Source organism: Ptiloglossa arizonensis, chromosome 7 (genome assembly GCF_051014685.1).
Source record: "Ptiloglossa arizonensis isolate GNS036 chromosome 7, iyPtiAriz1_principal, whole genome shotgun sequence".
Taxonomy (NCBI): domain Eukaryota; kingdom Metazoa; phylum Arthropoda; class Insecta; order Hymenoptera; family Colletidae; genus Ptiloglossa; species Ptiloglossa arizonensis.
In genome coordinates this window covers 11,800,323-11,817,705 of record NC_135054.1, presented here as the reverse complement: position 1 = coordinate 11,817,705, position 17,383 = coordinate 11,800,323, and the positions used below count along the sequence as shown (strand labels likewise).

Genomic DNA, 17,383 nt, shown 5'->3' with positions numbered 1-17,383 from the left:
ATGATGTTTCCCTGCATGGCATACCTCGGTTCATGCTTCGCTAGTTGTGGTTTCCTGTTAATTCAATGATATATATTACCGTATAATAATAATATATGATGTCTATGTTATGCTATAATAAAATAAATGGATACTGACAAATAAGGTAGTTGCTTTCAACGGATAATTGTATTACCAATGGATAACGAAAGATTTTATCGTAGATAATATTACTGTTAAATAAAATAGCATAAAAAACCTGAAAACATGCATTAAAGAAATGTTAAAAAAGTTAAAACGCACAAACTGAAAATAAGAACAGCAAATAAACAAAAGTCATGTAAACGGACCAGGTTGTCTCATATTTGCTATAGTTGATCGTGTATAATTTTTTTTTTCTTTTCATTATTATATGTTTCAATTACCATACTATAAAGTGACAGGTGAGACTTAAATGTAAAGTTTATACTAAATAAATGAATCTGGAGAGAAGAAAAAAGAAAATTGCAACACAGAGGGGTTTCGTTTAATTGGGATCCGTGAATCGGGCACTCATTTTCTACAAACAACAAACTAACAAACTGTGCCTCTAATTCTATATCAATTTCATCACAATAAACAAATGCAGCGTTCCACTTTATAGTACGTTGAATATTTCTGTCTTGAAAAAGATCATGTAGAACATTAGTACACTAAGAGTGACTGAGATCAGAGTGTTAGAATTTATTACGAATGACACAGTGCAATGACCATTTCGGTCATTTTGGTACGACTACCAAAACTTAAGTTACAGAAAAGCGTCAACTTAATTAATCATGTTACACACAGCTGGTATGTAATATGTATAACGCAATTATTGCAAGATACCTTCAATTCTACTGTCAGTGTACTCGGCGGGACTGGGTGGTGGGGTCGCTGCCGTCCGCACAGACTTTGTTACGACTGTGGTGACGGTTTGTCGTGTGTGAGGCTCGAGGTGCTCTACTTCGCTAGATATTTTGATTATTTTAATCGAACTATCAAATGGGACACTAGGGCTAACTTTCGAATCTGTTGAGAAACTAACTTTCTGTGGAATGCGAGACACTTTTTTTAATTTCATTTCGCCAGCACGATCGCCATCTTTCACACTCGTTTCGGACAATCGAGCTTGTACTTCGGATTCTATACCAGATGCTTGATCCGTTACATGGGACACTGGGGCTACAGTTTTCGTAGACTTGACACTCCTCTCACTTACTGTACTTTCAATTCCCATAAGTGGTTCCGTAAACTGTGTATGCTTATGGCCAGACTTTTCTAAATCGTGCAAATTACGATTGTCCTGAAAATATGATTTCTCGAACGTGGCATCCACTTTCAACTCCCTCAAAAACTCGGCCACCTCACTTTTCACGATACTGTCGTCCGTGTGAAGCCTCTGTCCTGTGAACTTCGGCAATCCACCAGACTTACTATCGACAATTCTTTCAGAATGAACAACTTTATGCACCTCGTACGTCGGAGCAAATAACGTAATTTCGTCATTATCTATCACATTTTTCTGATCACTTTCCGCAACAATGACATCCCTTTTCGATTCTTCACGAAACTCTTTAGCATCTCCCGAAACTCCACCGGGAGTAGGCGACGAACCTTTCAACAAACCCGAGAAGAAACCACTACCCTTTTCCTTAGCATTTATAGCTCCCTTAACGGCTTTAGCATTCGAAGCATCCGCGTTAAAATCAATTTCGTCAGTACCTGACAAAATTATCTCGGTAAAAGAGTCGGTATCGTCTTCACTTTTCTGAGATATTTTATCTTTTCTTGCCTCTGTATCGTAAACATCTTGTGCAGTGTGTTTCAAACCAGAGAGACATTTAGCATCAACTTTGCTTGCGTGGACAAGGTCCTGCAACCCATCGGCAGCTTTCTCGGCCACTTTATCAACCGAGTCTTTAACGGTGGTTCCAATTTTGTCTTTAGCACCGGTCACATCGGATTTCACCTTTACGGTGTCGATGTCTTTCAGTTTTTCAGCGGCTGCTTCACGTAGTCGAATATCTTCCTCTTTGGCTTCCATTTTCGTTTTATCAACGAATTCCCTGATTTCATCGGAAACATCTTCAGCAGCATGCTTAGCACCCTTGAACAGTCCGGACAAGAAACCACTGCCCTTGTCTTTCAACTTTTTCGTTTCCTTGGTAGCTTTATCCTTCGCAGAGTGAGCACTATCAGCAGCTGTATCGATACCAGATGACACCTTCAGTTTTGCTGCGTCAGCGTCTTCCTTCAATTGACTGGATAATTTATCCTTTATATCGTGTGCACCAACAGCCAAATCGTGGGCAGTTTCTTGAACTTTCGCGCCCGCTTTTTGGACACTATGTGCCACTGTGTCTGTGACTGTTCTACCAGCATCCGACACTTTCTGCGCAGACGCGGAAACGGTCTCGCTGACTTTGTCTTTGGTGCCTTTTATGGACGTGGCAACTTTATCCTTTGCACCTTTCAAACCCGTAAGAGCTTTATCCTCCACTGTCTCCGCCCGCTCCAAAATATCTGTAGCAGCTATTTGCACTTTGCTCTCAGCTTTCTTTACACCTTCTGACAGTTTTTCTCCCGTTGCCTTTCCTGCTTCAGAAACTGTTTGTAGATCATCCGACACTTTTTTGGTTACTTTGGCCTTGGCATCCTTCACTGCAGTTATAACGTCTTCCTTAGTATCTTTAACCACTGATACTGCTTTATCTTTTGCAGTTTCAATGTCTTCCATTTTCTTTGCTGCTGCCTTACGAGCTTGAGCTTCCTCCTCAGCAGCCTCTTTTTTCGTTTCATCGAAGAATTCTTTCACGTCTTCCGTGACCTCGTCAGCTGCATGCTTCACGCCCTTGAACAGACCGGACAAAAAGCCACTGCCCTTGTCCTTAGCCTTCTTCGCTTCCTTGGCAGCTTTGTCCTTGGCAGCCAGTGCAGTATCGGAAGCAGTGTCGATGCCTGATGATATCTTGCGCTTTGCCGCATCAGCGTCATCCTTCACTTCAGTGGATATCTTATCTTTCATATCTTTAGCACCGACAGCCAAACCATGCCCAACTTCTTGAATCTTTACGCCTGCTTTTTGCGCACCATGTTTCACCGTATCCGTAACTGTCTTACCAGTGTTAGTAGCCTTTTGTAGACCACCAGACACAGTGTCGCTGACTTTTTCTTTGGTGTCCTTTACAGATGTTGCAACTTTGTCCTTTGCACCTTTCAAACCTGCAAGTGCACTATCTTTCGCGGCCTCTGCGCCCTCAGAAATCTCCTTAGTAGCTACCTGCACCTTGCCTTCAGCTTTCTTTACACCTTCTGATAGTTTTTCTCCAGTCGTCTTTCCTGCCTCGGACACTGTGTGTAGACCATCGGATAATTTTTCACTTACTTTGGCCTTGGTATCTTTAATTGCAGTTTGAACGTCTTCCTTGGTATCTTTAACCGTTGTCAATGCTTTATCTTTTGCTACTTCAATATCCTCTATTTTCTGTGTTGTTGCCTCATAAGCACGAGCTTTCTCCTCAGATGCCTCTTTCTTCATTTCGTCAAGGAAGACTTTCATCTCCTTAGAAACACCATCAGCCGAATGCTTTGCATCCTTGAATAACCCTGACAGGAAACCACTGCCCATGTCCTTAGCCTTTTTCGCTTCCTTGGCAGCTTTGTCCGACGCAGCTTGTGCACTGTCTACAACAACTTCAACACCTGATGACAACTTGTGCTTTGCGGCATCAGAATCTTCCTTTATTTCCTGGGATAATTTATCTTTCGTATCCTTTGCACCAGCAACCAAACCATGGGCAACTTCTTCAACTTTCGCGCCTGCTTTTTGCGCACCTTGTGTAACTGTGTCTGTCACGGCTTTACCAGAATCTGATACTTTCTGTGCAGTCTCAGATACGGTGTCGCTAACTTTATCTTTGGTGTCCTTTACAGATGTTGCAATTTTATCCTTTGCATCTTTCAAACCTGTAAATACTTTATCTTTCGCTGTCTTTGTCCCCTCAGAAATCTCTTTAGCAGCTACTTGTGCCTTGGCTTCAGCTTTCTTTACACCTTCTGACAGTTTTTCTCCCGTCACCTTTCCTGCTTCGGACGCTGTATGTAGACCATCGGACACTTTTTCACTTACTTTGGATTTAGCATCTTTAACTGCACTTAGAACGCCTTCCTTAGTATCTTTAACCGCTGACACTGTTTGATCTTTTGCTACTTCGATATCCTTGATTTTATCTGCTGCTGCTTCGCGTGCTCGAGCTTCTTCCTCGGCTGCCTCTTTCTTTGTTTCATCGAAGAATTCTTTAACGTCTTCCGTGACCTCGTCAGCTGCATGCTTCACACCCTTGAATAGCCCGGACAAAAAGCCTCTGCCCTTTTCCTTAACCTTCTTAGCTTCTTTAACTGTTTTATCCTTTGCTGCCTGTGCATTGTCAGCTGCGGTATCCGCGGCTGATGAAACTTTGTGTTTCGCTGATTCAATGTCCCCTTTCACACGACTGGATACTTTATCTTTTACATCTTTTATTCCGGTGGACAAACTGTGTCCAACCTCTTGAATCTTTGCGTCCGCTTTTTGTGCACCATGTTTCATAGTGTCCGTAACTGTCTTACCAGTATCCGTAGCCTTTTGTAGACCACCGGACACAGTATCGCTGACTTTCTCTTTGGTGTCCTTTACAGTTGTTGCAACTTTATCCTTTGCGTCTTTCAAACCAGTAAGTGTGCTATCTTTCACAGCCTCTGCTCCATCAGAAAGCTCCTTGGCAGCTACTTGCACTTTGCCTTCAGCTTTCTTTACACCTTCTGACAGTTTTTCTCCAGCCACCTTTCCTGCTTCGGACGCTGTGTGTAGACCATCGGATAATTTTTCACTCACTTTGGCTTTGGTGTCCTGCACTGCAGTTATAACGTCTTCCTTAGTATCTTTAACCGCTGACACTGCCTGATCTTTTGCTACTTCGACATCCTTGATTTTATCTGCAGCTGTTTCTCGAGCTCGAGCTCCTTCCTCAGCTGCCTCTCTTTTCATTTCGTCAAGAAAATCTTTCATGTCAACGGAAACACCCTCAGCGGAATGCTTTGTATCTTTGAATAATCCCGATAGAAAACCACTGCCCTTGTCCTTAGCCTTCTTTGCTTCCTTGGCAGCTTTTTCCGTCGCAGTTTGTGCACTGTCTACAACTGCGTCAACACCTGATGACAATTTGTGTTTTGCGGCATCGGAATCTTCCTTTATTTCCTGGGCTAATTTATCTTTTGTATCCTTCGCACCGACAACCAAACCATGGGCAACTTCTTCAATTTTTGCGCCCGCTTTTTGCGCACCGTGTGTCACTGTGTCCGTGACGGCTTTACTAGTATCCGTAGCCTTTTGTAGACCACCAGACACAGACTCGCTAACTTTCTCCTTAGTGTCCTTTACAGTTGTTGCAACCTTATCCTTTGCATCTTTCAAGCCTGTAAGAGTTGTATCCTTTGCTGCCTCTACTCCCTCAGAAAGGCCTTTGGCAGCTACTTGCGCCTTGACTTCAGCTTTCTTTGCAGTTTCGGAGAGTTTTTCCCCCGCGACCTTTCCTGCATCGGAGACTGTATGCAGACCATCGGACACTTTTTCACTTACTTTAGATTTAGCATCTTTAACTGCACTTAGAACGCCCTCCTTAGTATCTTTAACGGTTGACAATGTTTTATCTTTTCCTACTTCAACATCCGCCATTTTTTCCGCTGCCGCCTTACGAGCTCGAGCTTCCTCCTCAGCTGCCTCCTTCTTTGTTTCATCAAAGAATTCTTTTACGTCTTCCGTGACCTCATCAGCTGCGTGCTTTACACCCTTGAATAGCCCGGACAAAAAGCCACTGCCCTTGTCCTTTGCTTTTTTAGCTTCCTTAGTAGCTTTGTCCTTCGCAGACAGTGCACTATCGGCAGCAGTGTCAATGCCTGACGATATCTTGCGTTTTGCAGCATCAGCGTCTTCCTTCACTTCAGTGGATATCTTATCTTTCATGTCTTTAGCACCAACAGCCAAACCATGCCCAACTTCTTGAATCTTTGTGCCTGCTTTTTGCGCGCCATGTTTCACTGTGTCCGTAACTGTCTTACCAGTATCCGTAGCCTTTTGTAGACCACCAGACACAGTATCGCTGACTTTCTCTTTAGCGTCCGTTACAGATATTACAACTTTGTCCTTTGCACCTTTCAAACCTGCAAGTGCACTATCTTTCGCGGCCTCTGCGTCCTCAGAAATCTCCTTGGCAGCCACTTGTACCTTGCCTTCTGCTTTCTTTACACCGTCTGACAGTTTTTCTCCCGTCACTTTTCCTGCTTCGGACACTGCTTGTAAACCATCGGACACTTTTTCACTTACTTTGGCCTTGGTATCCTTAATTGCAGTTTGAACATCTTCTTTAGTATCTTTAACCGTTGCCAATGCTTTATCTTTTGCTACTTCAATATCCACCATTTTTTCTTCTGCCGCCTTACGAGCACGAGCTTCCTCCTCAGCTGCTTCTTTCTTTGTTTCATCGAAGAATTCTTTCACGTCTTCGGAAACCTCATCAGCTGCATGTTTCACACCTTTGAACAGTCCGGACAAAAATCCACTGCCCTTGTCCTTCGTCTTTTTCGCCTCCTTGGTAGCTTTATCCTTGGCAGAATGTACACTATCAGTAACTGCACCAATGCCTGACGACACCTTGCGCTTGGCTGCATCCGCATCTTCCTTCAATTCACTGGATATCTTATCTTTCATATCCTTAGCACCGACAGACAAACCATGACCAACTTCTTGAATCTTTGCGCCTGCTGTTTGGGCACCATGTGTAACTGTCTCGGTGACTGATTTACCAGTATCTGTGACCTTTTGTAGACCACCAGATACAGACTCGCTGACTTTTTCTGTAGTGCCCTTTACAGACGTAGCAACTTTGTCCTTCGCACCTTTCAATTCTGCAAATGCGCTATCTTTCGCAGTCTCTGCTCCGTCAGCAAGCTCCTTGGCAGCTACTTGAGCCTTGGTTCCTACTTTCTTTGCACCTTCTGAGAGCTTTTCCCCCATGGTCTTTCCTGCTTCGGAAACTGTTTGTAGACCATCGGACACTTTTTCACTTACTTTGGCTTTGGTATCCTTCACTGCACTTATAACGTCTTCTTTAGTATCTTTAACCGCTGACACTGCTTTATCTTTTGTTACTTCCACATCCTTGATTTTATCTGCTGCAGCTTCGCGAGCTCGAGCTCCTTCCTCAGCCGCCTCTTTTTTCATTACATCAAGGAAATCTTTCGCGTCGTCGGAAACATCATCAAATGAATGCTTTGCACCTTTAAATAAACCTGTCAGGAAACCACTGCCTTTGTCTTTCGCCTTTTTGGCTTCCTTCGCAGCTTTATCCTTCGCGGCATGTGCACTGTCAACTACAGCATCAACACCTGATGCCACTTTGCGTTTTGCTGCATCTGCGTCTTCCTTCACTTCAGTGGATATCTTGTCTTTCATATCTTTAGCACCGACAGCCAAACCATGCCCAACTTCTTGAATCTTTGCCCCCGTTTTTTGTGCGCCATGTGTCACTGTGTCCGTGACGGTTTTACCAGAATCTGATACTTTTTGTACAGTTTCAGATACGGAGTCGCTGACTTTATCTTTGGTGTCCTTTACAGTTGTTGCAACCTTATCCTTTGCATCTTTCAAGCCTGTAAGAGTTGTATCTTTTGCTGCCTCTACTCCCTCAGAAAGTCCTTTAGCAGCTACTTGCGCCTTGACTTCAGCTTTCTTTGCAGTTTCGGAGAGTTTCTCCCCCGCGACCTTTCCTGCATCGGAGACTGTATGCAAACCATCGGACACTTTTTCACTTACTTTAGATTTAGCATCTTTAACTGCACTTAGAACGCCCTCCTTAGTATCTTTAACGGTTGACAATGTTTTATCTTTTGCTACTTCAACATCCGCCATTTTTTCTGCTGCCGCCTTACGAGCTCGAGCTTCCTCCTCAGATGCCTCCTTTTTCGTTTCATCAAAAAATTCTTTTACGTCTTCGGAGACCTCATCAGCTGCATGCTTCACACCCTTGAATAGCCCAGAAAAAAATCCACTGCCCTTGTCCTTAGCCTTCTTCGCTTCCTTGGCAGCTTTGTCCTTAGCAGCGAATGCAGTATCAGCAGCAGTGTCAATGCCTGATGATATCTTGCGCTTTGCAGCATCAGCGTCTTCCTTCACTTCAGTGGATATCTTATCTTTCATGTCTTTAGCACCAACAGCCAAACCATGCCCAACTTCTTGAATCTTTGTGCCTGCTTTTTGCGCTCCATGTTTCACTGTGTCCGTAACTGTCTTACCAGTATCCGCAGCTTTTTGTAGACCACCAGACACAGTATCGCTGACTTTCTCTTTAGCGTCCGTTACAGATATTACAACTTTGTCCTTTGTATCTTTCAATCCTGTCAGTGCGCTACCTTTCGCGGCCTCTACTCCCTCAGAAACCTCCTTCGCAGCTACTTGTGCCTTGGCTTCAACTTTAGTTGTAGTTTCTGACAGTTTTTCGCCCGTCACCCTGCCTGCTTCGGAAATTATATGTAGACCGTCAGAAACTTTTTCACTTACTTTGGATTCAGTATCCTTTACTGCACTTATAACGTCTTGCTTAGTATCTCTAACCGCGGACACTGCTTTATCTTTTGCTACTTCCACATCCTTGATTTTATCTGCTGCTGCTTCTCGAGCTCGAGCTCCTTCGTTAGCTGCCTCCTTTTTCATCACATCAAGGAAATCTTTTACGTCGTCGGAAACTTCATCGACTGAATGCTTTGAACCTTTGAATAACCCTGACAGAAAACCACTGCCCTTGTCCTTAGCCTTCTTAGCTTCTTTAGCAGCTTTGTCCTTCGCAGCATGTGCACTGTCGACAACAGTGTCAACACTTGATGACACCTTGCGCTTCGCTGCATCAGAATCTGCCTTGATTTCCTCTGATAACTTATCTTTCATATCCTTTACACCGACAGCCACACCATGGGCAACTTCTTCAACTTTCGCACCCGCCTTTTGCGCACCGTGTGTCACTGTGTCTGTGACTGTCTTACTGGTATCTGCTGCCTTTTCTAGACCTCCAGACACAGTCTCGCTGACTTTCTCCTTGGTGTCGTTTACAGTTGTTGCAACCTTATCCTTTGCATCTTTCAAGCCTGTAAGAGTTGTATCTTTTGCTGCCTCTACTCCCTCAGAAAGTCCTTTGGCAGCTACTTGCGCCTTGACTTCAGCTTTCTTTGCAGTTTCGGAGAGTTTTTCCCCCGCGACCTTTCCTGCATCGGAGACTGTATGCAGACCATCGGACACTTTTTCACTTACTTTAGATTTAGCATCTTTAACTGCACTTAGAACGCCCTCCTTAGTATCTTTAACGGTTGACAATGTTTTATCTTTTGCTACTTCAACATCCGCCATTTTTTCCGCTGCCGCCTTACGAGCTCGAGCTTCCTCCTCAGATGCCTCTTTTTTCGTTTCATCGAAGAATTCTTTCACGTCTTCAGTGACCTCGTCAGCTGCATGCTTGACACCCTTGAATAGTCCGGACAAAAAGCCACTGCCCTTATCCTTTGCTTTTTTAGCTTCCTTGGCAGCTTTGTCCTTCGCAGCTAGTGCAGTATCGGAAGCAGTGTCGATGCCTGATGATATTTTGCGCTTTGCAGCATCAGCGTCATCCTTCACTTCAGTGGATATCTTATCTTTCATATCTTTAGCACCAACAGCCAAACCATGCCCAACTTCTTGAATCTTTGCACCCGCTTTTTGCGTGCCATGTTTCACTGTGTCCGTAACTGTCTTACCACTATCCGTAGCCTTTTGTAGACCACCGGACACAGTCTCGCTGACTTTCTCTTTGGTGTCCTTTACAGATGTTGCAACTTTATCCTTTGCACCTTTCAAACCGGCAAGTGCACTATCTTTCGCAGCCCCTGCTCCATCAGAAATCTCCTTGGCAGCTACTTGCACTTTGCCTTCAGCTTTCTTTACACCTTCTGACAGTTTTTCTCCCGTCGCCTTTCCTACTTCGGACGCTGTATGTAGACCATCGGACACTTTTTCACTTACTTTGGCTTTGGTATCCTTCACTGCAGTTATAACGTCTTCCTTAGTATCTTTAACTGCTGACAATGCTTTATCTTTTGTAACTTCAATATCCACGATTTTTTCTTCTGCCACCTTACGGGCACGAGCTTCTTCCTCAGCTGCCTCCTTCTTCGTTTCATCAAAGAATTCTTTTACGTCTTCAGAGACCTCGTCAGCTGCATGTTTCACCCCCTTGAATAGTCCTGACAAAAAGCCACTGCCCTTTTCCTTAGTCTTCTTCGCTTCCTTGGCAGCTTTGTCCTTCGCAGCTTTTGCATTATCGACAACTGCGTCAACACCTGACGACAACTTGCGACTTGCTGCATCAGAGTCTTGTTTTATTTTTTCAGATAGTTTATCTTTCGTATCCTTTGCACCGACAACCAAACCATGGGCAACTTCACCGACTTTCGCGCCTGCTTTTTGCACACCTTGTGTCATTGTGTCTGTCACGGCTTTACCAGAATCTGATACTTTCTGTGCAGTTTCAGATACGGTCTCGCTGACTTTCTCTTTGGTGTCTTTTACAGATGTTGTCACTTTGTCCTTTGCATCTTTCACACCTGTAAGTGCGGTATCTTTTGCCACCTCTGCCGCCTCAGAAATCTCTTTGGCTGCTACTTGCACCTTGCCTTCAGTTTTCTTTACACCTTCTGACAGTTTTTCTCCCGCCAGCTTTCCTGTTTCGGATACTGTTTGTAGACCGTCGGACACTTTTTCACTTACTTTGGCCTTTGTATCCTTCACTGCAGTTATAACGTCTTCCTTAGTATCTCCGAAGGCAGACACTGTTTTATCTTTGACATCTTTAATATCCTCCACCTTTTTTGCTGCTGCTTCGCGAGCACGAGTTTCTTCCTCAGATGCCTCTTTCTTCATTACGTCAAGGAAATCTTTCACGTCGTCGGAAACATCATCGACTGAATGTTTTGCGCCCTTGAATAACCCGGACAGAAAACCACTGCCCTTATCCTTAGCCTTTTTAGCTTCCTTGGCAGCTTTGTCCTTCGCAGCATGTGCACTGTCGACAACAGCGTCAACACTTGATGACACCTTGCGTTTTGCTGCATCAGAATCTTCCTTTATTTCCTCTGATAACTTATCTTTCATATCCTTTACACCGACAGCCACACCATGGGCAACTTCTTCAATTTTCGCGCCCGCTTTTTGCGCACCATGTGTCACTGTGTCCGTTACAGTTTTACCAGTATCCGTAGCCTTTTGTAGACCACCAGACACGGACTCGCTAACTTTCTCCTTAGTGTCCTTTACAGTTGTTGCAACCTTATCCTTTGCATCTTTCAAGCCTGTAGATGCTGTATCTTTTGCTGCCTCTACTCCCTCAGTAATCCCTTTGGCAGCTACTTGCGCCTTGACTTCAGCTTTCTTTGCACCTTTCGACAACATTTCCCCCGTGGCCTTTCCTGCATCGGAGACTGTATGTAGACCAGCGGACACTTTTTCGCTTACTTTGGCTTTGGTATCCTTCACTGCAGTTATAACGTCTTCCTTAGTATCTTTAACCTTTGACACTGCCTGATCTTTTGCTACTTCGACATCCTTGATTTTATCTGCTGCTGCTTCGCGTGCTCGAGCTTCTTCCTCAGCTGCCTCCTTCTTTGTTTCATCGAAGAATTCTTTTACGTCTTCCGTGACCTCGTCAGCTGCATGCTTGACACCCTTGAATAGTCCGGACAAGAAGCCACTGCCCTTGTCCTTTGCTTTTTTAGCTTCCTTGGCAGCTTTGTCCTTCGCAGCTTGTGCACTATCGGCAGCAGTGTCAATGCCTGATGATATCTTGTGCTTTGCCACATCGGTGTCTTCCTTCACTTCAGTGGATATCTTATCTTTCATGTCCTTAGCACCGACAGCCAAACCATGCCCAACTTCTTGAATCTTTGTGCCTACCTTTTGCGCACCATGTTTTGCTATGTCCGTTACTGTTTTACCAGTATCCGTAGCCTTTTGTAGACCACCAGACACCGTGTCGCTGACTTTCTCTTTGGTGTCCTTGAGAGATGTTGCAACTTTATCCGTTGTATCTTTCAAACCTGCAAGTGCGCTATCCTTCGCCACCTTTGCGTCCTCAGAAATATCTTTGGCAGCTGCTTGCACCTTGCCTTCAGCTTTCTTTACACCTTCTGACAGTTTTTCTCCCGTCGCCTTTCCTACTTCGGACGCTGTATGTAGACCATCGGACACTTTTTCACTTACTTTGGCTTTGGTATCCTTCACTGCAGTTATAACGTCTTCCTTAGTATCTTTAACCGCTGACACTGCTTTATCTTTTGCAGTTTCAATGTCTTCCATTTTCTTTGCTGCTGCCTTACGAGCTTGAGCTTCTTCCTCGGCTGCCTCTTTCTTTGTTTCATCGAAGAATTCTTTTACGTCTTCTGTGACCTCGTCAGCTGCATGCTTGACACCCTTGAACAGCCCGGACAAAAAGCCACTGCCCTTGTCCTTTGCTTTTTTAGCTTCCTTGGCAGCTTTGTCCTTCGCAGCTTGTGCACTATCGGCAGCAGTGTCAATGCCTGATGATATCTTACGCTTTGCTGCATCAGCGTCATCCTTTACTTCAGTGGATATCTTATCTTTCATATCTTTAGCACCGACAGCCAAACCATGCCCCACTTCTTGAATCTTTGCACCTGCTTTTTGCGTACCATGTTTCACTGTGTCCGTAACTGTCTTACCAGTATCCGTAGCCTTTTGTAGACCACCAGACACAGTGTCGCTGACTTTCTCTTTGGTGTCCTTTACAGATGTTGCAACTTTATCTTTTGCACCTTTCAAACCGGCAAGTGCACTATCTTTCGCAGCCTCTGCTCCATCAGAAATCTCCTTGGCAGCTACTTGCACCTTGCCTTCAGCTTTCTTTACACCTTCTGACATTTTTTCTCCCGTCACCTTTCCTGCTTCGGACGCTGCTTGTAGACCATCGGACACTTTTTCACTTACTTTGGCTTTGGTATCCTTCACTGCAGTTATAACATCTTCTTTAGTATCTTTAACCGTTGACACTGCTTTATCTTTTGCTACTTCGACGTCCTTCATTGTATCTGCTGCTGCTTCGCGAGCTCGAGCTTCTTCCTCGGCTGCCTCTTTCTTCGTTTCATCAAAGAACTCTTTTACATCCTCGGAAACCTCATCAGCAGCTTGCTTTACACCCTTGAATAAACCAGACAAAAAGCCACTGCCCTTGTCTTTAGCCCTTTTTGCCTCTTTAGCTGCTTTATCTTTTGCTGCATCTACATTGTCTGAAATAGCAACTGTTCCCGCTGAAAGTTTTTCTTTTTGTTGTACCACGTCCTCCTGAATTTCTTTAACAAACTTGTTTTTGTCTTCTTTCTTGTCATCGAGTACATTTCGTACAGTTGCTTTCGCTGTATCGGCAACATCCAATGTGGCATTGGCAATATTTTGTGTGTCCTCCAAAAATTTGGCGGTAGTTTCACGTAACGATTTGTCTATGTTTTGGGCAGTGTCTTCTGGTCCCGATGTCTTTTCCCGAGATCTACTTCTCGATTCTCGGGACAGTTTAGGACTTCTGAACTTGTCAAGAATTCGTATTCCCTTATCTTTACCCGATTGCGCTATATCAGGTGTACTAACGGTTTTTGTTGCGGTATCTACGTTATGCATATCGCTCGCCACTTTCTTCGTATCTTCTAAGAAAGTGGCTGTTACCTGTCGTGTTTCTTCATCTCCACTGTCAAACGATGTTTCTTTAGAGGAACTTTTTTCTCTCGATGCACTCCTTTTTTTACTTCTGAGTTTTGGACTTTTAAATATACTGAAGAAACCACCGCTTTTATCTTTCGTTTCTTCAGTTTGTTCTTTTTGATCTTCAGTTGCTTTTTCCATGGAATCTGCTCTCGTATCTACATGCCTATCTAAACTCTGTTCCTTCTGGAAGGCATCCTTGGGTTTTCTGGGATCGGATTTTCCATTCATATCTTTATGCGGAGTATTTCTATCAATGTCTGCTTTCTGCTGGACATCAGAAATATCGTACGAATGTCCATTTATTTTATCCTTCGGTGTATCTTCGTCGTATAGAACCGACGAAGTGAAGCTATGCAAATCACTTTGAATTATTACGCGTTTATCGTCAATGGTAGGAGCTGGAGTAATAGCTGTGGTATCGGTAATTTTTCGTGTATCGTCTAAGAATTTCTCCGTAACAATTCGAAGTTCTTCGTCGCCGCTATCGAAAGATGCTTCTTTGCCCTTTTTCAATTTCTTTTCTTTCGATTTTGGGCTCTTGAATATACTAAAGAAACCGGTACCCTTTTCCTTATCCTCATTACTTGCATCGCTCACCGTAATTGCAGTACGATCGGGCACTTCTTTATTCGTTACTTCCGTACTGAATTTTGTTTCATCTCGTGTTGAAATTGTTATATTCTCAGGTACTGGTTTTGTAATGGATGCAGTTCGTCTCGAATCGTCTAGAAATTGTAGTGTAGCTAATTTCACATCAGACACTGTCCCGATTTCGATAGGTTTCAAATCAGTATCAGTTTCGTGCTGTACAACCGTAGAAACTGGTTTTGCTTCTTCGTCGCCACTGTCGAAGGAGGTATCTTTCGAACCGGTATGTTTGGTTTTCTTAAGTTTCGATCCCTTAAAAATGCCCGAAAGTATGCCACCGGTCTTATCTTTCGATTTTTTAATCTCATCTTCCTGTTTCTCGTCAGGCTGGGTAGAGGCATATTGAGCACTGTAAACACCTTCGTACGCCGATATTTGCTTATCAGGGACAGGTTTCGTATCTTTTGGAATGTTATTTTTAGCAAGGGTCTCCCTGGGTAACTGTTGTTGCTTCTGTTCATCTTGTTGACCTTCTTTAACTCTCTGCGGCACTTGTTTCGCGATCTCCTTCGGAATGCTTACACCTGAAGTTGATTTCTCGTCGAGTTCCTTACCCTCTTTAAACAACATTTCTTTCTGACTTACAACATCCTTCTGACCATCGCTAGTGATCGTCACTGTTCCTTTGGACGAAATCGGATCTACCTGTTTCATCGTTACGGTTTGAGTTATCACGGGTTGATGGCCTGTTTTACTATCGCTTACTGAAACTATCGTTTTGGATGCAATGACTGTTACGTTAGAATCGCCCTTCCCATTACGAATGTAACGTTGTTTCACTATTGTCGGTTCATTCACCGGCACGCCCTGTATTTGTTCAGTACTCGTTTTACGTGATTTAATGCCCTTATCCTTTAGTTCACTCTCACCGAACGTATCTCTAACAAAACTTTGAACTAAAGCACCTCTTGCCACTTTATTGTCCCGCGCATCATCATCACAAACCACCGACCACCCTTCCTTCGCTAACTTCCCCTTCTCTTTCTCTGCGTCTGCTATTACACCTGTTAATTAAGTATTACATATTTTAGGCATCTGTAAACGTGGCAAAATAAAAGGAACACATTTTTATTTCATTTCGTCATGATTAGTGTAAGCCAGCTTTCTCGAAATTGCTCTTTGTTTGAGAACAGCGGTTAAACTCTCGTGTGGTTTGTGCGTACAGTGTATGTGCTCTGGAGCAGCCATCCTTGTATCAAATTGTTAACGTTTGCACTACAAGAAAGAATATCGATTTTAATTACTGCGAGAAATTCACCGAACATTGTGACCAATTTCAACGAAATTCAACCAAATTGTCAATGTCGATTAACTCGATGTGTTACGAGCTTCGTACTAAAAATACTATTCGTTAATGTTGAATAAAATATAATTAATATCAGACGATTCATTGAACAAATTATCGATCTGATTAATCTCGTATTCGATCCCTTGTATTTTCAAACTTGATGTCTAACTTGGTAACGCAACATTGGACGAACAAAGAACTATTGTAAAATGTTAATTTTACTTTTGCAACTAGTGTGTTGTATTTTGACAGCTGCTCCGTGCGCCTGCACAGTTAGGCCACACATATTGGCCGTTCATGCAACGCCAAAAAATTGCAGCAAACCTTGCTGAAACAAATTAATGGGTCGTGTCGAAGAAATAGAAGGCAATTAGTGGGTCATTAAATGAGACATAGAGTTTGCATTATAATACAATAGATACGAAATGTCACTGATAGAGCAAAAAGAAATAATTCGTTACGTAATTAAATTAAAAGCAAGCTGATCAAATTTGTAGAGATCCGCATCGGCGCTCCAGAACCTGCGAGTGAAAGTAGGAGATGATAAAGTAAAAGAAGTAAATGTTCTAGTGCCGATAATTTTCCATTAATTAAGAACTTTCACACTCGTGTATCGTGTCCAGAATCAATACTATGCTACAATTCTAAGAGACACCTAGTTTCTTTCTTTTTAGAGATAATTTGGAAGTACACATGCTGAATATTACTATTATTGAAAATCGATTAATTACTCGTGGTGTGTTGTAGACATTGCACAGAAGTTCTTCTTAAAATAATAATTATTATAAGTTGCTCATAATTAAAGATCAATTTCAAGGTGAAGATAAATGTCCAAGTTAAAATTTAGATGAACTCAAGGAACGAAGATGTTAAACACAATTTTTATTTCTACTATTTTTTTCTACTTTTTTTTTTCTACTTTTTTTTCTACTTTTTTTTTTTGAATTATAAAAGTCAGCTGCGGTTTGAAAAATAGTTTTATAAATTTTTATTTCTGTCACTGATAACAACATACAAAGAATAAGAAGGAGTTCCATTTAAATAAACCTTTAGTAATCTTTTGAAAGAGACGTGTTTTCTCTTTTGAAGGAGATTTAACCAATATCGACAATCATTCATCCCTGAGATCTCACAGTTTTAATTATCAGAATTCGGAAACGGATTCAATAAGTACATTTAAACTTGTTTTATTTTGTGAAGTACAGAGTTACGTTTATTTAACGTTCTGTGAAGTTGTTAGTGTGTGCATTTTGTGTGCTTTAGGACAGACTGTGAAAATGAGCCAAAATTTTACGATTACGCAGCTGAGAGAATGTTTGAAGCGTCTTGATCTGCCGACGTCAGGGTCGAAAGTTGAACTTTTAGTTAAACTAATTGTAAGTGTCACCGATCCCGACGATACGTGAGTGATTCCTATGAATGAGAATGACGAGTGTCAAGAAGCAAATGCGATAGAAATGACCGAAAATCGCAGAAAAGTATTTTAATTGACTTGGAAAAAATCTTCAATGTGATTAAAAAAAACACTTCGTACAGATAAGAATTCTGTAGAAATTCTCATTGCAACAAAATTAAAAGAGAAAGTTTTGTTGACGGATGTGAAGAAAATATTTGATCATCGT

General features: G+C 42.7%; 1 protein-coding gene across 22 annotated transcripts in view; it reads right to left on the bottom strand.

Annotated features, from left to right (window-relative positions):
- Positions 1 to 17,383, bottom strand: part of LOC143148799 (uncharacterized) — a 113,986-nt gene that overhangs the window by 11,641 nt on the left and 84,962 nt on the right. For 19 of the 22 annotated variants that reach the window (XR_012992589.1, XR_012992592.1, XR_012992593.1 and 16 more), the window contains one exon: positions 847 to 15,477. The exons of the other annotated variants lie outside the window; for them this stretch is intronic. Coding sequence is in view for 5 of the 19 variants with exons in the window: in XM_076315452.1 (XP_076171567.1) it covers positions 847 to 15,477 (14,631 nt within the window). In the remaining 14 variants the exon portion in view is untranslated. The remainder of the gene's footprint in view (positions 1 to 846; positions 15,478 to 17,383) is intronic. 22 annotated transcript variants of the gene reach the window in all.